Raw genomic sequence first — 26,998 nt, 5'->3', positions numbered from 1 at the left:
ATAGAAATTCATTCCTATAGGAATTCATTCATTTTTTCCAAACTATAGTCTGGCCCCACAACAGTTTGAGGGATCGTGAACCAGCCCTCTACTTGAGGACCCTTGCTTTATGGTGACTCCATTAATATCATGGGGTTTTCTTAGGCAAGGAATACTCAGTGCTGGATTTGCCAGGTCCTTGCTCAGAAACAGCCTACAGCAACTTGCTTTCAATTACTAACCAGGGCTTAGTTTCCAAGGCTTTGGTATCTTTCAACTACCATTTTCAATATCTTGAAACGCTATTGTCACCAAGATGGGTCATTGTTTCCTTTTTTTCTCTGTTGTGTATCACAGGCTTCATTTGATGGCAACTTTCTCTATGGGTCTTATATGTGATATTTTAGCTTAAAGGAGAAGTAGTCAGTGGCACATGTAAATGAGGGGGGGAAAGCCTGTTGTGGTCAGAAAACTCCCACATAACAGTTGCTCAGTGTTTCTGCAGCCCTGATAGCAACCACTTCCATTCTGTAGATCTGAAGTAAAGGTAAAATAGCATCAACTGGAGAAACCTCATGAAAAGGTGAGTCTATTTTTTAAAAGTTCTGGGATATACCCAGCCACCAATCACCTTTACGCTAAGTCAGGAAATTGCACTTTTGAATTACAGCTCCAGGGATCTCCTTTGTTAGTGGGAAGGGATATTCTGGGAGATTTAGTCCAAAAAGTAATTGCCTTGACTGGCATGCTTTTCAGGATGCCAGTGAAGGCAATTGCCCTTTTGAGATATTAGGATTGGAATACTTGTGGAAGCATAGCTCAGTGCCAGAGCAGATGCTTAACATGTGCAAATATAATTTGATTTATCCCCCCCCCCCCTTTCTCCCAACATAGGATCACAATATGTTTCAGGTTCAATCTCTGGTATTTTCTATCGATAGAGAGCCACAAGCTGGTGGTGTTGGGAAAGAATCCCTGGAAAACATGCTGGGTTGAATAGACCAGTGCTTCTTTAACATTGTTATTCCAGGTGTTTTGGATTTCTTGTTCCAGAAACTAGTCAGCGTTCTCAATAGCAAGGGATTCTGGAGATGATGCCCTGAACATCTCGATGTCTAAATGCTGAGAATCACTAGGTAAACAAAGCCGAGCTAGGTGGATCAATTGCACATGGCTATTTCATAAGAAGTAATTATGAGACATTCAGGGCTGTGTTAAGTCTGTGTAATGGCAATGTATGCATTCTCCAAGTCCATGCTAAGAAGAACTTCTTGATGGTAAGAACTGTTTGACAGCGTGAACCATGGTGGGCTCTCCTAGTTTGGAAGTTGGATAGCCATCTCTTATGAATGCGTTCAGTATGCCATTGCAGGAGGTTAGACTTGATGTGCCTTATGGTCTCTTCTAACTCTATAATTCTCAGTAGTACACTTACTTCTTTCTCCATCCAACAGTAGAGAAGGATGGGAGAACCAGGAGTCCATTTACCATGTCTTTCAGTGCATTATTATTATTGAATTCTTGGTCCTCATTTAGCAGGTCCTCCAAAGTTCTGGACTGCAACTCTCCTCACACCTGAAATGTACCTATAATACACATTTATAGCACTTTGATACCACTATAACTGGCTAGTACAGACCCTTGGAATTCATCAGTAAATTAGGTTCTCTGCTATAGTTAAGGGGCAGAGTTTTAGCAGGGACAGAGTTGGGTTCTTGTCCCAAAACATATCCCAAAATCCTCTGTAATGGATCCCAAAGAAGATTTTAAATGCAATGACCTATGGTATTTATGGATAGCAGTTGGATATGTTATTCTGTTTCTTTTATTTCCATGGCATGCTTCTTTGTTAAAATAAAGTCATGAAGAAGATCCTAATAAAACCACTGACATCAAATGGATCTTTCAATGTGAAAATGTACCCAAATGAGCGAAGAGGCATTCAAGTGGTAAGTACGAAAATAAAACTAAGTTACATCAAATGGGCAACCAAATCAACCAAATGTATGAATACATTGTGTGTCTCTCTAGTTGATATTGGACTACACAGCCCAGTTTTCTACACCATTAGCCATGCCAATATAGCTAACGACATTCCTGTATCTATGGAACTGGTATCTGCAGTTTTATCAACATTGAGCAAAATCTGTCAATTCTAGGTGTTTTAGGTCATCCATTGTAACGCTATGGTATTTTTGGTTCCAATGCCCTTCATTTCAATAGGGTTTACTATTATTTGCAGTTTTGCATATCCATGTGACAATATATCCCACAGGACAATATATCCCACAGTATGGGGTTTGTATTGTAGTTGCAAAATATGATCTCCAACTCCATTGTGACTCTACCAGAAGGTAAAATGATCTGATCCAAATGTCAATTTCTCATTTTATATGTTGTACTTGAATTTTACTGGTGGTCTCAACTAGAGCAGATCCATTAAATCAGAAAGATTTACTTTGATTAAATGGTTTTACTCTAGTTGGAACTGGCCAACAGAATGTGTCCAGAGGAGGGCGACTAAAATGATCAAGGGTCTGGAGAACAAGCCCTATGAGGAGCAGCTTAAGGAGCTGGGCATGTTTAGCCTGAAGAAGAGAAGGCTGAGAGGAGATATGATAACTATGTATAAATATCTGAGAGGAAGTCACAGGGAGGAGGGAGCAAGCTTGTTTTTTGCTTCCCTGGAGACTAGGATGCGAAACAATGGCTTCAAACTACAAGAAAGGAAATTCCATCTGAACATTAGGAAGAATTTTCTGATTGTGAGAGCTGTTCAGCAGTGAAACTCTCTGCCCCGGAGCATGGTGGAGGCTCCTTCTTTGGAAGCTTTTAAACAGAGGCTTGATGGCCATCTGTCAGGGGTGCTTTGAATGCAATATTCCTGCTTCTTGGCAGGGGGTTGGACTGGATGGCCCATGAGGTCTTTTCCAACTCCATGATTCTATGATTCTAAGCCCAATTCTGCTGTATTTTGGCCAATTGTAAATGAAAAATCTACTTTCTTCAACTCGTGGTGGTGATGGAGTTCACAAAACATTGAGCTCTTTTTGACAATAATCTCAGTCACAAGAATCACTCCTCTCAGCCGTGCATTCATATTTGAAGTGATTTGGCAGTATTTAAAATTGGTATCTTACTGTTATTGTTATTTTGACCTCCTCCTCCACTTATAAAGCACCTAAATATTTCTACAGAGAGTTTAAAAACAAGACAGTCCTGATCCAGCATGAGATGGTATATAAAGAAACAAAATTCAGAGGATAAAGGAAAGCAAGAAATCTAAAATCAATTCTTCAAGCTAGAGACAGTTCAGAAGCCTTTCCCTCATTCTTTCATATTATTGTACCTTGACTCTACCATGTTAAAAATATAAAAGAGGAAGTTCTATCCACCTGCTTTGTGGTATAGGCAAATAAATGGCAGTTTCATCCTTTTGATAAACGAAACTATTTTTTTACCTTGAGAACTGAATTCACTCTTTTTTAATTTGGCAAAGAGAGAGAGAGAAAGAAAAAGAAAGAACAATTGTTGTTTAAAATAATCAAATTTGAAATAGCAAAACAACTGAACATCATAAACAAATAAACCAAACAGACAAAGAAAAAGAAAAAGGTACACAATCCAAGAGACGATGATTGCTGGGTCGTAAACATTTGAGGTAAAGTTTTAACTGAGTGTTGAAACAAGATGGGAAGGTATTCTCTCATTAAACACTTGTGCTTTAAGTATTTAGCTACCTTCTACATCCGGTTTCAAAATCAGGTTGCAATGAAACCTATTAAAGCAAAGGAAAGTATGGTGGCGGTGAAGAAGAACAAGTTTCACTTCTGCATTTCCATATAAAGAACAAGCATTTGTCCTACTGTGGGCCCCTAAGACATCTGTATGGACTCAGTGAAACATGAAGAAAACTGTGCTGTATGACTATTATTTCTTCTTTGCTTAGATGTGTCCCATGTTTTATCATTATGGTGGAGTTAGCTAGTTTTTTCTGCCCTGGAATGTGTATTTGCTTCTGTTCCCTCTAGACCAGGGGTACTCAAACTTTTTAAACAGAGGGCCAAGTCACAATCTCTCAAACTGTTGGAGGGCTGGATTATAATTTGAAAAAAAAAAACATGAATGAAATCCTATGCACACTGCACATATCTTATTTGTGGTTCAAAGACCACTTAAAAACAAAACAATAATTAAAACGAAGACCAATTTTAACAAATATAAACTTATTAGTATTTCAATGGGAAGTGTGGGCCTGCTTTTGGCTGATGAGATAGGATTGTTGTTGTTGTGTGCTTTCAAGTAATTTCAGACTTAGGTTGACCCGGAGCAAGGGCCGGGTAAATGACCTTGGAGGGCCGCATCTGGCCCCCGGGCCTTAGTTTGAGGACCCCTGCTCTAGACTGTGCTGCTCAAAATGATAATCTCCAAAACGGTACTAGTTTTCAAATCTTTGGCTGCTAATCCATGGAGAGTATCTAGGAAAGAAAGAAACAGTGGTAGCCAATGGGCATAAATGTTATGTGGCACATTAGAAAAAAAATTGCTGGTATCATACACATAGCACATCAGGCCTATTGCATCTGAAAATCTTTCTGCTCCTTCTGCTGAGTAAGAATCAGTCCATAAACTTCTGCTTCGCTGAAGGTTGTATTCCTTGCAACTCAGAGCTTAGCTTGGGTTGTTACTTTAGAGAAGAATGAATTTAAGGATATTTTGAAGAGCAACCCTCAACTCAAAAATGATAGGATCATGCTCTTAGTTCTAAAATAATATCCTATCCCTTCTTTATGGATGACTTTAGCATATCATTTGTCAACATTCTACTTTGAGGTTGTGTAGCATAGATCTCTGCCTGTGAATTTTCACATTTATTGTTCTATGCAATCATTGTATTAAATGGCAAGATCAGGCAACTTAATTCACAATCGGAAATGCATCCACACTGAACAATGATTGCAATTGGATATTAGTTTAGACACCCTGCCTCTATCCAACGAAATCTTGGGATTTGTAATTTGTAGTCTTTAACTCTTCCCCCTTAATTACAGCACTAGAGGTCTCTGGAGCAGAATTCTATGAATCCTACCAACATTTAAAATCCATAATGCCATAGAATAGAAGTATGGCAGTTAAAGTGCTATCAGATCACTAAAATTATGCAGTGCAGATGCAGCACAAGTGAATGTGTATTTTGTCTGTGCACGCATCTGTATATACAATAATGCGATATGTACAATTCTGCTTCTCCTGGTGGTGCAGTAGGTTAAACTGTTGAGCTGCTGAACTTGTTGACCATAAGGTCGCAGGTGCAAATCCAGGGAGCAGTGAGAGCTCCTGCTGTTAGCCCTAGCTTCTGCCAACCTAGCAGTTCAAAAACATGCAAATGTGAGTAGATCAATAGGTACTGCTCTGGTGGGAAGGTAACAGTGCTCCACGCAGTCATGTCGGCCACATGACCTTGGAAGTGCCTATGGACAACGCCGGCTCTTCAGCTTAGAAATGGAGATGAGCACCAACCCCCAGAGTTGGGCACGACTGGACTGGACACATCAGGGGAATTGAATCCATGCATTCCACACCAGATAAAATTGTCCAATCACTTCTATTGGAAAGCACATACATAGAATCATAGAATCATAGAGTTGGAAAAGACCTCATGAGCCATCCAGTCCAATCTCCTACCAAAAAGCAGGAATATTGCATTCAAAGCACCCCAGCCTCTGTTTAAAGGCTTCCAAAGGAGGAGCCTCCACCACTCTCCAGGGCAGAGAGTTCCACTGCTGAACGGCTCTCAGAGTCAGGAAGTTCTTCCTCATGTTCAGATGGAATCGCCTTTCTTGTAGCTTGAAGCCATTTATCCGCATCCTAGTCTCCAGGGAAGCAGAAAACAAGCTTGCTCCCTCCTCCCTGTGACTTCCTCTCACATATTTATACATGGCTATTTATACATATAGAATATGTTAACAGAATTCTAAGCATTGCAGTGATAATTTTAATACTAACTTTCCAAATTCTGAGCCTCAGAGGAAAGTGTTTTGTGCTGACATCCGTAATGTGATGCAAATCCTTTTTGAGTTCCAGGTTTTTGGACTGATGTCAGTTGCTGCGCTCATTGTTGTGATAATAAACTACATCATGAAGCCTTCCACTGTAATCTTTGCAAGGGATGAAGATATGAATCTTAGCAGCTACCTGAACAGGAATGATGATCAAAACACTGGAAGAGACCGAATGCATAAGATGGACAGCAATCCCACCTATAACGATTTGTGCAAGTGAGCTATCCAGAAAAAATATCTCAGACAATATCTTTATCATCAAAGTTTGGATTAATGTCTCTTTAATGATGCAAATGAGTCTCTTTCAAGATTCTTCATGTTGCTTTCTAAGGGTAGCTACAATGTTATGGTATGGATGTGCCTTCTCTCCCAATTTGACCCCCCAAATCTAAGCAGCCCTACAGAGGGATGGAATTCTATAGTGATGGTGAGCAAGATGCTGAAGGATGATGTATAGGAAGAAGTGATGAATTCCCCATCACACTGTACCTTGCTGGCAGGAGTAGGGTGGCTATGTCACTCTTTAGCACCCTGCTCAGTCTTTAATACAGCTGTCTGGATTTTAGACTGGATCTCAAAGGCATTTGTGGTCATGGCAATGAAACTCACCAAGATTCCATAATATGCAGCCATTGCAGTTACAATGGAATTATAGTTCCATAATTGAGTACTGTGAAAGGATCCCAAGACATTTGCTGCAGGAGGCAAATGTATTTATTCATTATTTATTTACCACACTTTTACCCTGCCCTTCTCACCCTGAAGGGGACTCAGGGCAGCCTCACAAAGGCAAAATTCAATGCCGTATATACATATTGGTACATAAACAACTGCATTAAAATCAACCCAATTAAAAACATAAACATTAAAACATCAGTTGAAATCACAAAATCCAAATCATATTCCAGGGCTTTTACTATGCTGTTTACTGACCAAAAGCTTGTTCCTACAGCCATGTTTTAGTCCCCCCCCCCCCTGAAAGTCAGGAGGGAAGGGGCTGATCTAATTTCACTAGGGAGGGAGTTCCATAGACAATGGGCCACCACTGAGAGGGCCCTGTCTCTCGTCCCCACCAGTTGCACTTGCGAAGAGAGTGGGACCAAGAGCAGGGCCTCCCTCAACAATCGTTGCCTCTGAGGAGGATCATAGAGGGAGATAAGTTTGGACAGGAAAGCTGAGCTTTCCTCACTTTTTACCTTTTAAATCTGAGATTCAAGGGACTGTCCCATTCTCTTTAACAATAATGTTGATCATGGCTGCTGCACAGGGAAGGTGTAACGATGAAAACCTTATTCATAGTAGTCACTAAGTCCCCATAATCAGTCTGTGTCCCTATGTGTGGATGATGCTAAGGAAACACTTAACCTCACAGGTATGCCTGTGGTTGAGATTTGCATATCTCTTCCTTAAATACACATTTAGGGGCAACAGAGTTCAAGCAGGCATTCTGGGAAAATAGTATGGGAATTTTAAAAACATGTAAGACAGGATGAGAAATTATCTCAAATCTATTGTCGAAGGCTTTCATAGCTGGAATCACTAGGTTCTTGTGGGTTTTTTTCGGGCTATAGGGCCATGTTCTAGAGGCATTTCTCCTGACGTTTCGCCACCAAACGCAGCGCCCAAACACGAATCAAGGAACATGAAAGGCACTGCAGACTACTTCAACCAGAGAAGTCAGCCATAGCAGAGCACCTGATGAACCAGCCTGGACACAGCATATTATTTGAGAACACAGAAATGCTGGACCACACCAACAACCACCATGTCAGACTACACAGAGAAGCCATTGAAATCCACAAGCATGTGGACAATTTCAACAGAAAGAAAGAGACCATGAAAATGAACAAAATCTGGCTACCAGTATTAAAAAACTCTAAAATTACAACAGCAAAACAGCAGAGAGGAAACAACCAGGCACATCTTAACACCTCTCAACAAAAGATTTTCCCAGGCTCAGCCAGGCCTTCAAATGCTAATGAAGGTGGTCAGTTGAAACATTCACACCTAGCTCCAGCAGAGAAGAGCTCCTTGCCCCACCCCAGCCATTCCACAGATATATAAACCCATTGTCCTAATTCCAACAGACCTTCTCAACCTCTGAGGATGCTTGCCATAGATGCAGGCGAAACGTCAGGAGAAATGCCTCTAGATCATGGCCCTATAGCCCGAAAAAACCCACAAGAACCTATCTCAAATCTGCTACATTCTTTTTACACAAAATGTTTTTGGACAATTGACTTAAATTAAAAACAGACCCACTGACTTCATCTTGAAGGCAGAAACAATTGTAAAATGTTTTAAGTATCTCTGTCTGAATACCAACTTCAAGAATGGGGACTTATTCCAGTGGCATTGCTAGTATTAACTACATCCAGTACCAAATGTTTAGCTATTCACCTACTCTTATCACTGTAGTTTTCAGCTGGTGGAAAGCCTTCCATGGGACATGCCATATGGACCAAATAGCAGTGCTGCAAAACCTTTATACCAAGCATGGATGGAGCTCTTAAACATGACTCAGGAAAGCATTCACATGGCTTCTTACTATTGGACATTGACCGGAGAAGACATTGGGGTCAATGACACATCATCTAAGCAGGTAAGATAAGGTTTTTTTTTAATGAAATCTTCAGCTGGATGTAGGGTGAGAGCAATTCATGGCACATGCTAAGTTCTCACTTTGAGTGCACAATACGAAGTGTTCCCCATATATTTAACTTTAGATAGAATCATAAGGATATTGACAAGCTGCAATGTATTCAGAGAAAGGTGACCATAATGGTGAAAGGTCTTGAAACCAAGCTGTGTGAGGAGCAGCTGAAGACACTGGGTATATTTAGCTCAGAGAAGAAAAAGTTAAGAGGGATATGATAGCCACATTTAAATATCTGAAAAAAATGTCATATCAAAGAGGAAGTCAGCTTGCTTTCTGTTGCTGTAGAGCAGTGGTTCTTAACCTGTGGGCTGTGAATCACCAGTGGGCCACAAAGACGAAAGTCTGGTCCGTGAGCCTCCTTCCTCTTTATTTTATTTTATTTTATTTGTGCTCCTTTTGTGCCACCTGCCATTCCTTCTCTGTTGTTGCCCATGGCATATATTCTGTATCAAGAACTAGAGCTGATGTGGTCTATCCAATGCAATTTTCTGAATCAGCACCCGAAACCAAATCTAAAATTGACCAAAAACTGATTCGTAACCCTTTTGGCACTAATGTTGGAGAGTGGTACCTGGTCAAAGTGGTCCCTGGTCTACTAATCCCTGGTCAAAGTGGTTCCTGGTCTACTAATCCCTGGTCAAAGTAGTCCCTGGTCTACTAATCCCTGGTCTACTAATCCCTGGTCAAAGTGGTTCCTGGTCTACTAATCCCTGGTCAAAGTGGTCCCTGGTCTACTAATCCCCGGTCAAAGTGGTCCCTGGTCTAGTGGTCCCTGGTCAAAAGAATGGTTGGGAACCACTGCTGTAGAGACTAGGATATGGAGCAATGAATTCTTTGATGGCAAGAGCTATTTGACAGTTGAATATGCTTCCTCAGAATGTGGTGGGGTCTCCTTCTTTAGAAGTTTTGAAACAAGGGCTGGGTGGCCATCTGCCAGGAGTGCTTTGATTCTGTGTTCCTGCATGGCAGAATGGAGTTGGACTGGATGGTCTTTGTGGTTTTTTCCAACTCTTAGGGTCCATTTTTAACATTTGCAATTTTTCTACTGTATTGAGTCCTGTGCCCTGACTCCTGCAAAAACGGAGTGCTTACTTTATCTCACCCAGCACTTGGAATCTGATCCAAAAACAATAGCTTGCCTTTTGTAGGGTGAAGATATTCTGAAAAAGTTTGAAAGTCTGCTTTTGAAGAATATTTCGGTCTTCATTGCAACCAGTTTGCCACCTAAGATTAAACAATCCACTGATCTTGAGGTCCTGGAGAGAAAAGGTAATTGTCTACAGAAGTACTTCTACCTTATCTTTGGCCAAGTAGACTGACCCCCTCTACAAGAACATCTAGTAGTTTAAAAGCAGTCATGAAACTGAATGTTGTACTTACCCAAAACAATGAAAGCAACTACATATGCTACAAGCATTATAGAGCTCAGAAGTCCAGAATATTATAAAAGCTTTTTCTACTGTGAGGTAGGAATGTGATTCTTCACATCCCTACCTCACAGTAATTTCAGTAATTCTTCAGTAATTTCATTCTCAAAATAAGAAATTAATAATTTTAGTATAGTAAAAACCCCTTATGGAACCCATATTCGGGAACATATCCTCTGTGGATATGGAGCTCTTGCTGTAATTTTTGTTTTGCCACTATGGAGAATTTATTTAAAAATTGCAGTTTTCAAAGAGGGCTAATTCTTTAGGGAATTATTATGTGCAAAAATCCAGGAGATTTTTTTTGCACCAAACCTTATATTTTCTATAAGGAAACAGCGTTTTCCATAATAATTCTGTGCATCACTATTACAAGAGAGCAGTAGTAGTACCTCTTCTGTAGTCCATAGATATATATTCTAGGTAAACTAAACAGATCTGCTATCCTCAGGTGACTTGCAGGATGTTGCGGTAGTATCAATGTCCTTGGAATAAAGGGTTCTCCTGCCCATTATCTCAAGACAAAATGTATTGATCACAATCTGGAAAAGCACAAGCTCTGCTCTGAACTAGAAGTGTTTATAGTCAGACAAGAAACTAGATGATATTTGACATACTGATCCTTTCTTAATGTGTAAACTTAACATTTCTTCCTTTTCACAGGGGCCCATGTAAAAAGGATAAATTTTGGACGGCTGACCCAAGGTGTCCTACACACCAAATTCTGGATTGTAGATATGAAACACATCTTTCTTGGTAGCGCCAATGTGGACTGGAGATCCCTGACTCAGGTGAGAGATTTGTGCATATATAACAAGCTGAAGGAATGTGTACTAAAAATTCACAAGAACAAATTTCAGTGAGTCTGGTGGCTTTATTTAGAAAAATTACTAAAGCAGTTGTATCCATTTTCAGAGATAGAGCTACGTTTGTGTTTTGTTCAAAATTTATTTATTTATGCTAATTATAGCCCGCCTTTCTCAGCCATATGGCGAATCAAGGTGGGTTGTGCTACCTCTGTGATTGTAAAATGTTTGACAAATATGAGTGCCTTGCTCTGTTGAATAAGGAACCCTTGCTGAAGACAATAACCAACATTTGCCAAGAAATAACTGTAACCACTGTGCTGGCAAACTACATGTTTCAGAGAATTCTGAGTAATGCTATATGGTATAAAGAACCATATAGCACTGGCTAGGCTTTTGGAACACAGTATCATTTTGTGCTATTTAAAGCCCCATGAGGCATAATATAGGAGAAAGGGATTCTCTGGATTTTTAAAGTGGGCTAATAGCAAGAGAGCAAGTGATTATTTGAATTAGGAACGTTGACTGGGTAGACGGAACTTAATTAAATCTCCCCCTCTAAAGCTGTTATTTGCCTATAGGAAGAAACACACAGGTACCCCATGATTCTTCTCATCTTCCACTGTTGTGGTCTTGATGCTGCTGCTGTTTTTGTTGTATTTTTGTTGTTTATTCATTCAGTTGCTTCCGACTCTTCGTGACCTCATGGACCAGCCCACACCAGAGCCCCCTGTTAGCCGTCACCACCCTTAGCTCCTTCAGAGTCAAGCCAGTCACTTCAAGGATACTATCCATCTTGCCCTTGGTCGGCCCCTCTTCCGTTTTCTTTCCATTTTCCTCAGCATCATTGTAATCTCTAAGCTTTCTAGTCTTCTCATGATGTGGTCAAAGTACTTCATCTTTGCCTCTAATATTCTTCCCTCCAATGAGCAGTCGAGCTTTATTTCCTGAAGTATGGACTGATTGGATCTTCTCGAAGTCCAAGGCACTCTCCGAATTTTCCTCCAGCTCCACAGTTCAAAAGCATCTACCTTCCTTCACTTAGCCTTCCTTATGGTCCAGCTCTCACGTCCATAGGTTAACTATGGGGAATACCTTTGCTTTAACTATGCAGATCTTCATTGCTAGTGTGATGTCTCTACTCTTCACTATTTTATTGAGATTGGTCATTGCTCTCCTCCCAAGATGTAAATGTCTTCTGATTTCCTGATCTTTTATACCTCATCAACTCTGGACCTCTGACGGTATCTGATGTAACTAAAAACTCTACGGCTGCATGTTGTAAAGAAAGATTAGTCTTGGATTAGTCTCTAAACGATTTCGGCCCAGTTTACCTGTCCGAATGGATTCTCCCCTATGAACCATTAAGGTTGTTAAGATCTTCTGGTGGGGCTCTGCTCTCGGTCCCATCACTTTCACAAACGCGTCTGGTGGGGACGAGAGACAGGGCTTTCTCGGTGGTGGCCCCTCGGTTGTGGAACTCTCTCCCGATGGAGATTAGATCTGCCCCTTCCCTCCTGACCATCAAAAAGCTAGTGAAATCCTGGCTCTGGGATATAGCAATCTCAGAATGATTGAGAAGTTCGGCAATTAGCTAACAACTTCTGAACACACTGGCGGATTGAGATGATCGTGATTTTTTCTTGGCAACTTGGTTTGTGTATTTATTCTGTTGTATTTAATTTTTTTTGATGTGATTATGTTTTTAATTGTATTTGTGTACTAATTTATGCTGTAAGCTGGCCTGAGTCCCTTGATAGACGTTGAGAAGACTGGGGTATAAAAGTTTTAAATAAATAAATAAAATAAATTGGCGCCTTTTCAGACAGACTCTATAGCACAGGATCTGATCCCAGGTTTTCTGTTTATCCCAGATTATTTGGCAGTGGTATCAAAAAAACTGAGATCAGATCCTGGGGTAAAGGGCCTGTCTGGTGGATAAACCAACTTTGGGGAAAGTTAATCTACTAGAATGGTTTTTCTCCTGATGAATCCCTGAAGTCGCGCACTACAAATAATATGAAAGAAAATAGAAAGCAATCTTACACCATGTCACATACCATTCATTTGCCTAGTTCAGTACTGCATTCCATGATTGGTAGCAACTCTCAAATGTCTTAAAGTGTGTCCATTATGTATCGCCTAATCATTAATAAACACTTGTGGTTGTTGAGGATTTGAACCTGCATACAAAGCATTTGATTTACCATTCAACTATGATATCAATAACATAGATGGAAAGCAAATGTGTTACAGGATTACAGAGAAGATGCTGATTTAAGTCCTCAGTTGACTGACTCACAACATATCTAAAAAGAATGTATACTCTTTAAAGTTAAATAAGTTTGTCTTCCTGCCTGTCTGAGAAATGAGGGAGGATCTTCCTTTGCATTCCACTAGTGGGGAGTCAATGTAGTATGTAAGGATACAGGAAACAGCCTTTTCTGTTGTGGTAGCTGCATTATAGAATCTTCTTCCCCGAGAGGTGCCATTGGCAATTTCAAAACTGTTTAAACTGAGTTCTTGTGGGTTTGTTCGGGCTATAGGGCCATGTTCTAGAGGCATTTCTCCTGATGTTTCGCCTGCATCTATGGCAAGCATCCTCAGAGGTAGGTCTGTTGGAATTAGGACGATGGTTTATATATCTGTGGAATGGCTGGGGTGGGGCAAAGAGCTCTTCTCTGCTGGAGCTAGGTGTGAATGTTTCAACTGACCACCTTCATTAGCATTTGAAGGCCTGGCTGGTCAGGTGGTCAGTTGAAACATTCACACCTAGCTCCAGCAGAGAAGAGCTCTTTGCCCCACTCCAGCCATTCCACAGATATATAAACCCATTGTCCTAATTCCAACAGACCTCACTACTTCTGAGGATGCTTGCCATAGATGCAGGTGAAACGTCAGGAGAAATGCCTCTAGAACATGGCCCTATAGCCCGAACAAACCCACAAGAACCTAGTGATTCCAGCCATGAAAGCCTTTGACAATACATTGTTTAAACTGATTTTATTTATTTGTGCTGTCCTGAGTTTCTTAAATATGAGGCAAGAAAAAAGTATAATAAATTACTAATACTTTGTTACAGGCCTTTATCTAAAACTATGATTGACACCCAATATAGGACAGTGTTTTGGAGACCAGGGTTTAAATCCTTGCTCAGTCATGGGAACCCGCAGGGTGACCATGGGCAAATCAGTTCTGTTGGTCTCAGATGAAGGAGATTTGGAATGCTGCTCACTTGTGTTTTCATTTCTGCAGGTGAAAGAGCTTGGTGTTTTGATCATTAACTGCAGCTCTTTAGCTAATGACCTTTGGAAAACCTTCAAAACCTATTGGGATCTTGGGGAGCCAAATGCCACCATCCCATCTCCATGGCCAAGCAATTATTCTACCAATATTAATAGGGAGAAACCTTTGGAAATACACTTCAATGGAACCTCCACCAAAGCATATTTTTCTGTAAGTAGGCTCAAGATCATACTATTTATTTATTTATTTATTTATTTATTTACCACTTTTCTCAGCCCTCAGGCGACTCAAAGCGGTGAACAACATCGATACAAAACATCACGAGACAAGTATAGGGCAATTAAAACCAATTGTAAGATAAATCATTAAACATCAGTATAACAATCATTAGCGCCTCAACAGTAAAATCACAATCCAGTCTCATCATCCATTATTCCGTATTCCTATGTTCAATTACATTGTTTAATCAAATGCTTGTTCGAACAGCCAGATCTTAACTTTCCTCCAAAACAGCAGCAGGGAGGGGGCCGATCTGATATCTGCAGGCAGGTGTTCCACAGCCGAGGGGCCACCACTGAGAAGGCCCTGTCTCTCGTCCCCGCCAAGCGCGCCTTGGATGCAGGCGGGACAGAGAGCAGGGCCTCCCCAGATGATCTTAGTGTCCTAGTCGGTTCATAGGAGGAGATGCGTTCGGAGAGGTAAGTAGGCCCAGAACCGTTTAGGGCTTTATAGGCTAACACCAGCACTTTGAATTTATTTATTTATTTATTTATTTGCTGCATTTGTTAACCACCGCTCTCAGCCCTAGAGCGACTCGCGGCGGTGTACAACATATAAAATCACATTTCACAATAAGCTACAACAACAAAAAACCAACATATCACTAATGTGCCCGGCAGCACACTGGCAGCCAGTGGAGCTGGCGTAACAGAGGAGTAGTATGCTCCCTGAGTGCCGCTCCTGTTAGCTACCTGGCTGCCGAACGCTGGACCATTTGAAGCTTCCAAGCAGTCTTCAAAGGCAACCCCACATAGAGAGCGTTGCAGTAGTCTATACGGGATGTAACCAGAGCGTGGACTACTGTGGCCAAGTCAGACTTCCCAAGGTACTAGACTTTAAAAATAATGTGTCTCTTCTTGCAATCAGCTCTTCTCAGAGATATGTGCCTTAGCAATTAAATGTACAAATTTAAGGTCATACAGTGGCTAATCACAAAACACAGCATTCTTAATGCCAGGTATATAGGTGTGGACAACACTTTCATAATTCAAGGGGGCTCAGAACAGCAAATATGTATCTAAAAGTAGCCTTCTTGCAGCTGGGAAGATATTTTTAAATGAATGAACTTGGAATAGATAGATGATGCTGTTGTAGTAATTAAAGTTCTCCTTTGCTTTAGGCTTCTCCTTCTTCATTTTGCCCAGGGGGTCGTACCTTTGACCTTGTAACAGTTCTTGATGTTATCTATGATGCAGAAGAATTTGTCTATATCTCCATGATGGAGTACTTTCCTACAAGCCGCTTCAGCCACCCACCAAGGTATCAGATTAAACCAGAATGTATATGTATTCACCTCAAAAATGATTGTATGGTCTCTGCAACAAGCAATTTGAATTATGTGGGCCTGCTTTTTATTGAGATGGTTAGCCTTTATCTGGACTCTATGGTCATCTATGTGGAGTGCTTTGATTGTGTATTAATGCATGGAAGGGGCTTGGGCTAGATCAGTGGTTCTCAACCTGGGATACCCAGATGTTTTTGGCCTTCAACACCCAGAAATCCTAACAGCTGGTAAGCTGGGTGGGATCTCTGGGAGTTGTAGGTCAAAAACATCTGGAGACCCCAGGTTGAGAACCACAGGGCTAGATGGTCTTTTAGGTTTCTTCCAACTCTAGGATTCTATGAAGCATATAACAAAAACTTTTCATCATAATAGGATGGACCAAATGTGTCTGATACTGTTTTCTGCATGCTAATTTAAATACCAAGCTTTCCCACAAAGTGGGGGGGGGGGTGTACAAAACACTTGGAGGACCCAAAGTAGTGAACCACAGTTCTAGGCCATTTTCCTTTTTGTAAAAAATGGAACAGTGGAATGATAACTGTGCATGCTTTACTTTCCATTGCTAATATTATGGTGTTGTTTTTGTAGATACTGGCCACCCATCGACAACGCTCTCAGAAATGCGGCACTTGGCCATAATATACTGATACGGCTTTTGGTCAGCTGCTGGATTCATACTGATCCGTCCATGTTTCATTTCCTGAAATCACTGAGTGTCCTCAACAATCCAAGCACTAACATCACCATAGAAGTGGTAAAAAAAGCATTCTTCGGGCTTTAGTGGGTGTTTTAGTTAAAGTATTCATGTTCCAGAATTGTCCCATGTGTAGCTTGACCCAGGCTTTTTGGTCATTTTTAAATATATTTTTTAACTTTATATATGTGTATATAGTGAACATTAGGCTTGTGTCTAATGGTTGGTTCCCTTTGGCCAATCTGGCTTGTTTGGCTTGGTTGGATGGCCGTAATGGTAAATGCTCAGCTGTTACGGGTTTTCCCCGTCTGTAATAGGACCACATGGCAGCTGATCACTGCTCCTCCTCCCCTATTTGGCAGCATGTGGTGCATAGTTAGGTTCCTGTGTGCTGCTCATACGGGGTTTCCATGTGAGCCCTGCCTGTTAGAAGAAGAACGCTGTGACGTGTCTTATGCACTGCTTTTTCCATTAGTCGATTTTCGAGAAAATCCTGAAAACGATTTTCTTGAAAACGGATCTGGGTACCCAATGAAATCTGGATACCAAAAATGGATCACCCTCCAGCCAAATTGCACAAAATACCATTCTTGCAGCTTGAACCTTGAGTCTATAATAAGGGAATAAAAATACGGACTTGTCTTTAGAGTCCTAGCATTTCTGAATGTTCCACAAACACCATTCATTGCTAAGTACTGTTATTCTTTCCTGTTGCATGTTCTCTTTGTTGGTGAATTGGACAAAAAGGTCCAGGTCATATTTAAGGTTATGGCTAGTGTAATTCATCCATAAGATATTTTATATTAAACTGTTAATTGGAAATGCAAGCATTTTGTGCAATTTCATACAAGCACAAAGTGTTTCATCAGTCTTCATTCATGTTTTGTATTTATTTATTATCAGAAAATCTTCATTGTACCTATTGGAAACCACAGCAATATTCCCTATGCGAGACTGAATCACAATAAATACATGGTTACTGAGAAGGCAACCTATGTTGGTAAGCACTATGGTTTGGAATGAGGCTCATGTATTACAGGTGGTACACCCCTTATCCAAAATTTTGAAATCCAAAATTACTCCAAAAATCCTGGGCCACTGACATCATGAAACTTTTGATTTCCAATTCTTAAATGTACACAAACTTTGTTTCATGCATGGATATTGTATATAAAATACCTTTGGGCTCTGTGCATTACATGCACAGGAATTCTAAATACATTTAGTATTTAGACTTGGGGGTCCTATAACTAAGCTCTCATCTACGCTGTCAAATTTATAATGCACTTTAACCATTCTGGCTCAATGTATTGTGGGATTCTGGGAGTTGCATTTTGGTAAAGCACCAATACTTTTTGGTAGAGAAGGCTGAAGACCTTGTAAAACAACAGGTCCCAGGATTCTATAGCATTAAGTCATGGCAGTTAAAGTAGTATCAAACTGCATCAATTCTATAGTGTAGATGGACTCATATGCAAGCACAGGTATTTAGAAATCTGAAAAAAAAATCCCAAATAAGGGATTCTCAACCTGGTCCCAAGTGCTCCAGATAAGGCTGGAGAATTCTGGGAGTTATAGTTATTGATTTAGATTTTCCAAGGTCTGCTAGATTTTCCAAGGTGTGCTATGAATATTAGTCATAATGGATGTTGTCATTAGGGGTGGAGAGGAAGCTGGAAGTTATACTCTTATATTCATATTCTGTATTTGATATAATCTGCAGGAACTTCTAATTGGGCAGAAGAATACTTCACCAACACTGCGGGTGTGGGACTGATCGTTAGCCAGTCTTCAATAGATCCTGCAAAGAAGACTCCAACAATACAGGAACAACTGAAGATTCTTTTTGAACGAGACTGGAATTCCAGATACTCAATAAATATGGAAGATTTGCCTAGACAGAAAGATTGTATTTGGAAAGATTGATATATACAATTAAAAGGAAACTAGATTACTTTTGTTGGTGATATTTTATTGATGTTACCGATGTACTTATGAGTTTTAGGTTCTTTGTCATGCATTTGCGAGATGTAAAATACAGGGTGCTTCAAACTGGATTCTCATATTAAAATTATGTTCTATATTGTGTATTGGGGAGTGGCTAAAAGATGTTATAAAAGAAGACAATTGTAAGTTGGCCACCACTGGAAATGTGATCTATGACTAATCACACTGTGGGCCCTTCCACACAGCCATATAATCCAGAATATCAAGGCAGAAAATTCACAGAATGGGGAAATATCTCAGGGTATTTTATTTATCATGTCAGGGCAACCAGACAATTGTATTACATTTCTAACAGAACAAAAAAACAAACATACAAAACACAAAATTTGCAAGCTTGGTAGTTGATTAAATGTCCTTTGACCAGTATTTGGCCACTTGGAGTGCCTCTGGTGTTGCCGCAAGGAGGTCCTCCATTGTGTATGTAGCAGGGCTCAGGTTGCATTGCAGCAGGTGGTCAGTGGTTTGCTCTTCTCCACACTCACATGTTGTGGATTCCACTTTGTAGCCCCATTTCTTAAGATTGGCTCTACATCTCGTGGTGCCAGAGCGCAGTCTGTTCAGCGCCTTCCAAGTCGCCCAGTCTTCTGTGTGCCCAGGGGGAGTCTCTCATTTGGTATCAGCCATTGATCGAGGTTCTGGGTTTGAGCCTGCCACTTTTGGACTCTCGCTTGCTGAGGTGTTCCAATGAGTGTCTCTGTAGATCTTAGAAAACTATGTCTAGATTTAAGTTGTTGATGTGCTGGGTGATACCCAAACAAGGGATGATCTGGGTGAGAGCACTGTATTGAAAATTACATAGATCTGTTCCTTATTGTTGCAGTCTGTTTTTAAGAAGCTACTGCAGCTTGTTTACTCTATGAAATATTGTATAGAAAAACATTGATTGGTCAACAGTTCTGATGTGCTTTGAAAATCCAGATTAAGGTGGAGAAAATGGGAAAAGCTGTTGTCCTCCTCCTTCCCTGAAGTTTAGACAATCTTCAACACCAGCTTTTGTGTGGTTAATTCATAGTTGTGTTTAGAAATATGAATAGAGGGGAGAAGTGCATACATATTTGGGTTTTTTGGCCCTGAAATCTCAGAGTGATATAGAATCAAAGAGTCATAGAGTTGGAAGAGACCTCATGGGCCATCCAGTCCAACCCCCTGTCAAGAAGCAGGAAAATTGCATTCATGTATCCCCGAGAGATGGCCACCCAGCCTTTGTTTAAAAGCCTCCAAAGAAGATGTTGAACAGGACCGGGCCCAGGACGGAACCCTGCTTATAACACTCCACTTGTCACTTCTTTCCAGGATGAAGAGGAAGCACTGGTGAGCACCTTTTGGGTTTGTTCACTTAACCAATTACAGATCCACCTAACTGTAGTTTTGCCTAGCCCACATTTGACTGGTTTGTTTGCCAGAAGATCATGGGGGACCTTGTTGAAGGCCTTAGTGCAGTGGCTCTCAACCTGTGGGTCCCCAGGTGTTTTGGCCTACAACTCCCAGAAATCACAGCCAGTTTACCAGCTGTTAGGATTTCTGGGAGTTGAAGGCCAAAGCATCTGGGGACCCACAGGTTGAGGACCACTGCCTTACTGATAACCAGATACGCTACATCCATGGAATTCCCTGCATTACCCAGCTTGTAACTCTTTGATTGCCAAATGTAAACCGCCTCGAGTCGCCTCAGGGCTGAGAGGCGTGGTATACAAGCATAGTAAATAAATAAATAAATAAATAAATAAATAAATAAATAAATATCCAAAGAAGAGATCAGATTAGTCTGGCATGACTTGTTTTGCTCCTTACCTGGCTGCAGGAATATTTAGAATTCATATTAAGAAGAAAGCAGCAGGGCTAGTGCAATGCACTTGCAATTTTTCTTTCTTTCTTTTTTTTAAAACTTTTGTTGCCTTAGGAAATCTATCTTAGGACAGGAAAGGAGACAGACAAATACTATAGACAGACCTATACAATAGAGTGTGCGGAGTGGGCTAGCAGCAATTATAAGAATTGCATGCCCCCTTCCAGACAAAGGGGCATGCAAAGGGGCATGCAGACTGAGGGCCCATCCACACAGCCCTATATCCCAGAATATCAAGGCAGAATCATAGAATTATAGAATCATAGAATCAAAGAATATACAGTGGAAGTGAAGAACAGATTTGAAGGACTAGATTTAGTAAACAGAGTCCCAGAAGAACTATGGACAGAAGTCCGCGACATTGTTCAGGAGGCGGCAACAAAGTACGTCCCAAAGAAAAAGAAAACCATGAAGGCAAAATGGTTGTCTGCTGAGACACTGGAAGTAGCTCAAGAAAGGAGGAAAGCAAAAGGAAACAGGGATAAGGGGAGATATGCCCAGATAAATGCGCAATTCCAGAGGTTAGCCAGAAGAGATAAGGAATTATTTTTAAATAAGCAATGCATGGAAGTGGAAGAAGACAACATAATAGGAAGGACAAGAGACCTCTTCCAGAAAATTAGAAACATTGGAGGTAAATTTCAGGCAAATATTGGCATGACAAGAAACAAAGATGGCAGGGACCTAACAGAAGCTGAAGAGATCAAGAGAAGGTGGCGATTTAAAAACCTACTATGAGGCCGCCTGCATGAGCTGGCTCAAAGATTGGATACAATTCCGGAACATAAATCTACTAAATTTAGAAGGACATGGAATCAGATATGGATGGCATTCTTACCTCTGGTATGAAGGAGAGAGATTAAATAAGGCATTCAATAAACATGTAATTAGGGGAAGCTTAATAGATGTTTGGAAAAGATACAAATTAGGGATGGAATCCAAAACACCCCTGTGGCTGAGGCCAATAGAAGCCATTGGGAGACCCACCTGCAAGGATGATGTCAGAACATACGGGGAACTACTTATCAGGTCCAATGGCCAATGGGCACTGAGGGGAAAAGACGAATTGGGTATTAAAGATTGGTTCCGATATCATCAATTATACGATAGATTCAAAAAAGACGAGAAGAGGGGATTTGCTTCCAAAAAATCAGATCTGGAAACTATATTAGATAAAGGGGAAAAAGGATTAATAGCCAGATTATACAAATATATTCTACACTATAATTTGGAAGATAATCGTGTTAAAACCCCCATGATCTCATGGGCAAAAGATTTAGGGAGAAGCATAGATTTTGACATCTGGGAAAACCTGTGGAACAATGGATTTAAATTTACAGTGGCAGCTTCAATTAGAGATAATGTATATAAAATGTTCTACAGATGCTACATAACTCCAGCCCTCCTAGCCAAAATGGACAAGTCACAAACAGGATCCTGTTGGAGATGCAAAAGAAAGAAAGGGACTTTCTTTCACGTATGGTGGTCGTGTGAACTGGTGCAGATCTATTGGAAAAGAATAATAAAGGAAACAAATAAAATGATTTACAACAAAGTAAAAAAGAACCCAGGGATGTGCCTATTAGGGATATTCAGAGACAGCTTAGAACAGCCAGAGAGAGAAATCTGCTTGTACAGCTTTGCGGCTGCACGCATTACAATTGCCAAAAATTGGAAAGGGGAGAAAACATTAAGCATCAAAGATTGGAAGGATAAATTGTGGGATTATGCACAGATGGCTAAGATTTCAAGCAATTTGAAATATGAAAATAATGAAATATTTGAAAGAAACTGGAAGCTGGCCTTAGCATACTTGACGGGAGAGCTAAAGAAATAAAAACAAGAGGAATTTATTGAATTAGAAGTATAGAGGGTTAAATAAGTTGTGCATAAATCCTGCGTGGATTAGTGACGGAAGTCAAGGTGGTGGGTAGCACTGGGGGTGGGTGGAGGGGTAACTGTATGGAGGGTTGTTTGTGTATGTGTGTTTGTTTGTGTATGTGTACATTTTTGCAACATATATGGTTGGTGTATTATCTTTTCAAAATAAAAAATTTAATTAAATTAAAAAAAAAAGAGAAGGTGGCGAGACTATACAGAAGATCTGTATAGGAAGGATAACAATATCGAGGATAGCTTTGACGGTGTGGTGAATGAATTAGAACCAGACATCCTGAGGAGTGAGGTTGAATGGGCCTTAAGAAGCATTGCTAACAACAAGGCAGCAGGAGATGATGGGATCCCAGCTAAACTGTTTAAAATCTTAAAAGATGATGGTGTCAAGGTGATGCATGCCATTTGCCAGCAAATATGGAAAACACAAGAATGGCCATCAGACTGGAAAAAATCAACTTATATCCCCATACCAAAAAAGGGAAATGCGAAAGACTGCTCAAACTTCCGTACAGTGGCCCTTATTTCTCATGCCAGTAAGGTAATGCTCAAGATCCTGCAAGGAAGACTCCAGCAATACATGGAGCGAGAGTTGCCAGATGTTCAAGCTGGGTTTAGAAAAGGCAGAGGAACGAGAGACCAGATTGCCAATATCCGCTGGATAATGGAGAAAGGCAGGGAGTTTCAGAAAAACATCTACTTCTGCTTCATTGACTATTCTAAAGCCTTTGACTGTGTGGATCATAATAAATTGTGGCAAGTTCTTGGTGGGATGGGCATACCAAGCCACCTTGTCTCTCTCCTGAGGAATCTGTACAAGGACCAAGTCGCAACAGTCAGAACTGACCACGGAACAACAGACTGGTTCAAGATTGGGAAAGGCGTCCGGCAAGGCTGCATCCTCTCACCCAACCTTTTTAACTTGTATGCAGAACACATCATGCGATGTGCGGGGCTGGATGAATGCAAAGCTGGGGTGAAAATTGCTGGAAGAAACATTAACAACCTCAGATATGCAGATGACATCACTCTGATGGCCGAAAGCGAGGAGGAGCTGAGGAGCCTTCTAATCAAGGTGAAAGAAGAAAGCGCAAAAGCCGGGTTGCAGCTAAACGTCAAAAAAACCAAGATTATGGCAACAAGAATGATTGACAACTGGAAAATAGAGGGAGAAACCGTGGAGGCCATGACAGACTTTGTATTTCTAGGTGCAAAGATTACTGCAGATGCAGACTGTAGCCAGGAAATCAGAAGACGCTTACTTCTTGGGAGGAGAGCAATGTCCAGTCTCGATAAAATAGTGAAGAGTAGAGACATCAGACTGGCAACAAAGATCCGCCTAGTCAAAGCCATGGTATTCCCTGTAGTAACCTACGGATGTGAGAGCTGGACCTTAGGGAAGGCTGAACGAAGGAAGATCGATGCTTTTGAGCTGTGGTGCTGGAGGAAAGTGCTGAGAGTGCCTTGGACTGCGAGAAGATCCAACCAGTCCATCCTCCAGGAAATAAAGCCCGACTGCTCACTGGAGGGAAAGATACTAGAGACAAAGTTGAAGTACTTTGGCCACATCATGAGGAGACAGGAAAGCCTAGAGAAGACAATTATGCTGGGGAAAGTGGAAGGCAAAAGGAAGAGGGGCCGACCAAGGGCAAGATGGATGGATGGCATCCTTGAAGTGACTGGACTGACCTTGAAGGAGCTGGGGGTGGTAACGGCAGACAGGGAGCTCTGGCGTAGGCTGGTCCATGAGGTCACAAAGAGTCGGAGACGACTGAACGAATGAACAACAAAGAATCAAAGAGTTGGAAGAGACCTCATGGGCCATCCAGTCCAACCCCCTGGTATTGCACAAAACACTAGGTGTAAAATTGCAAGCTGCAACCTAGTTCAAAAAGGAAACTGTGTGCAGTAGCTGTTGCATTTACAAAATGCCACAAGGTGGCAATGCCTTCAAAATTATAACTTGTTCTCTCCGCTAACCGGCTTTATCAAATGCTCTGCTACTGCTTTGTAAACCACTCACTGTTCCCACAATTCAGATGGATTTTAGACAACTACCTAAAACTGTATCTATAGTTATCTCTGGTAAATATGTCTGAGAAATACAGGTGCTTTAATTAAATTTGTATTGCCTTCTGTATTATTATATTCATTTTCATCTCTATCCATTTCTAGTGATTAACGAGTACATCTACACTGTAAAATTCATGCAGTTTCACAGCATTTTAATACAGTTTGACAGCACTGCAGAATTAATGCAGTTTGTCAACACTTTAATGATCTTAAGACTACTTAATACTGTATTTCCATTTACGTCAGAATTGTGTAAGGTTCCCATATCCATAGGATCAGCGTCTACTGTTTTATTTCTCCTTGTCCTTCAAATATATCTTCTCTGTGCATTTTCTGGTGTGAATGCATGATATTCTTGGGCCTCAAGTCCTTTGTTTCAAGAAGGTTCACTAATAGCCACAGTATCTTGTATCCCCAACAGATATGGGATTGATAAACAAATTTTACACAGCACCAGTTAATCTCCAGTATCTCATTCCAGTGGGAAATGAACTCAGAATAATGGTATGCAACTGGCTCTTGTAGCACCTTTGAGACTAACTGAAAGAAGTTGTAACATAATCTTTTGTATACTTAATCTGCTTTCTCAGATGCATGGAGTAAATAATAACCAGGCACCCTAGAAACGCCTTGTTCCTCCATTGGCAAGAGACTGCATTAGAAAACTCTTGAGGTAGCTGCCAATTCTATGATTAATTGCTTGGATAATGGATTAAGCGAAACAATACAATGGCTGGCTTGCTTCTAATCCTGCTAGGATAAGTGAGGCATATTGCTATGGGAAAGTATATCCCATGTTCTTCCCATTCCTTTTATTTAGGGGGAAAGAAAGGGAAGTACAACATCCAGGGTTCAGATGCACTGCTGAGTGATGCAATAGGATCTTTCATTGCCTTGCTATATATTCCTTACTAGCTCTACCCGCCATGCGCTGCTGTGGCCAACTTTCCTTCCCTCTTTCTCTCCTTTCCTTCTCTCCTTCCTTCCTTCTCTACCTCTTTCCTTCCTTCCCCTCCCTTTTTCTTTCTCTCCTTTCTTCCTTCTCTACCTATTCTTGGACTGTAACTCCCAGCAGTCCTCCTGATTGATCTATCTGTCTACTATCTATCTCTATCTAATCTATTTACCTTACCTATCTGGAGAATTGCTGGGAGTTGCAGTCCAGGAATAGGAAATTTTAAAGGAGAAGCAAGGAGAAGCAAGCTTGCAACTTGGAAGCAGTGCATTTGGAGCCTCCTCCCCTAAAGGTCCTGGTCTTCGGGATGCTGGCAGTTGCCGTTTTTGTGCATACGCTGTATTGTCATTTAGCTTTTTTGGGGTTTTAAGTCCTTTCTGCTGTTTTTTTTTTTGGGAGGAGTTTAAGAGTGATGATCACTCATTGGTCTGTTAAGGGTGTAGTGTCCAAATTTCGTGTCAATCTCAAAACAGCTCATGAAGGCTGTAAACAGATGGCGGTGGCTCAATGGAAGCACAATTGGAAAGCAATTCCCATGAGAACTCTCTGCAACTCCCTTTCTTCTCGTATTTATGAAATTAAACAGAACTTGAATTTACACAGTGGGCACCAGCATGGCAAGCAAGTAATTGCAATGGGAAACAGGGTTTGAAGAAGGAAAAAGTCAAGGCAGCAGGAGGGTGAGGAGAGCTAATGACAAGAAATCTGCTTGTGTACACATTGAGATATCTGTATCAGCACTTATGAGGTCCAGTGCATCTCTGAAAATCAATTAAAAATAAATAAAAGAAAACTTCTGGCAGATGTCAGTGTCCATTTTGAAAAAAATACTACAAACAAACCTTTCTGGACGCCAGGGACTATCTGCTGGGACTGACAGCGCCATGTTTGGACTTGCTTTCAGGTACTGCAATTTTTTGCCCCAGATTATGAGGCTGTCTGGAAGGGCCTGGAAAGAGGCTTTAGGAGCTTGTCAAACTACATCTCCCAGGATTCTATAACACTGAGCCATGGCAGTGAAAAGTGGTGTCAAACTGCATTCATTCTATAGTCTAGACCAGGTATGGGCAAACTTTGGCCCTCCAGGTGTTTTGGACTTCAGCTCGTACAATTCCTAACAGCTGGTAGGAGTTGAAGTCCAAAATACCTGGAGGGCCAAAGTTTGTCCATGTCTGGTCTAGATGCACTCAAAGTTATGTGATTCTTAACACCTGTTATTTATTAATATTTCCAGGGCAAAACACATAAGACACTAGTTAGCAATCTATTGCTAGTCTAGATTGTAGGGCTGTACAGGAGTAACATGTCTTCACAAAACATTCTGTGGTCTTCAAGCACATTCTTACGAAGGTACATTGCAATTCACTGAATTTCCTTTGTTGAGTGTAGTGACTGGTAACTCATGGGTAATTCTGAAACCATTCAGGGCTACAGACTTTCAGGAGCTGTAATCGAATGGGAGGCTTTCTGTGATATATTGCTTTAACTGGGAATCTTGGTCCTAAAACCCAAACATATGTAAGATTTCCCCCCAGGGTTTTAGATAGCAACATTCCTAGGCCAGGATGGATAGCATTTCTTCAAACTCAGAATGATGATCACAATTCTGTTGATAATGTTTTTATTTCCACATCAGGAGGATAACCCAGGATACATTAGACATTCTTGTCATTACATAAGCACAATATTTAAACAGGTATGTACTACCTCATTGGCTGCGTACTTGCAAGAAGCATTTTTAAAAATCATCTAAAAGGCAAATGATAACTATTTACAACTTATATTTC

At 40.8% G+C, this 26,998-nt stretch overlaps 1 protein-coding gene across 2 annotated transcripts; it reads left to right on the top strand.

Annotated features, from left to right (window-relative positions):
• Positions 1–418: 418 nt before the first annotated feature.
• On the top strand, positions 419–18,396 carry PLD4 (phospholipase D family member 4). Of its 2 annotated transcripts, none has more exons than XM_060754737.2 (11): positions 419–562; positions 1,840–1,928; positions 6,064–6,257; positions 8,460–8,643; positions 9,849–9,969; positions 10,791–10,918; positions 14,189–14,389; positions 15,579–15,718; positions 16,332–16,497; positions 17,341–17,437; positions 18,161–18,396. In XM_060754737.2, exons 2-11 carry the CDS (start codon positions 1,842–1,844, stop codon positions 18,361–18,363), a joined length of 1,521 nt encoding a protein of 506 aa, XP_060610720.2. In that variant the 5' UTR covers positions 419–562; positions 1,840–1,841; the 3' UTR covers positions 18,364–18,396. The 2 variants fall into 2 exon arrangements, with proteins under 2 accessions (XP_060610720.2, XP_060610712.2); XM_060754729.2 differs by having other exon boundaries at positions 6,058–6,257.
• The last annotated feature ends 8,602 nt before the right edge of the window (positions 18,397–26,998 follow it).

The sequence above is a fragment of the Anolis sagrei genome, chromosome 1, assembly GCF_037176765.1.
Source record: "Anolis sagrei isolate rAnoSag1 chromosome 1, rAnoSag1.mat, whole genome shotgun sequence".
Lineage (NCBI taxonomy): Eukaryota > Metazoa > Chordata > Lepidosauria > Squamata > Dactyloidae > Anolis > Anolis sagrei.
Note: the sequence above shows the minus strand (reverse complement) of the source record. Positions and strands in the feature narration are given on the sequence as shown.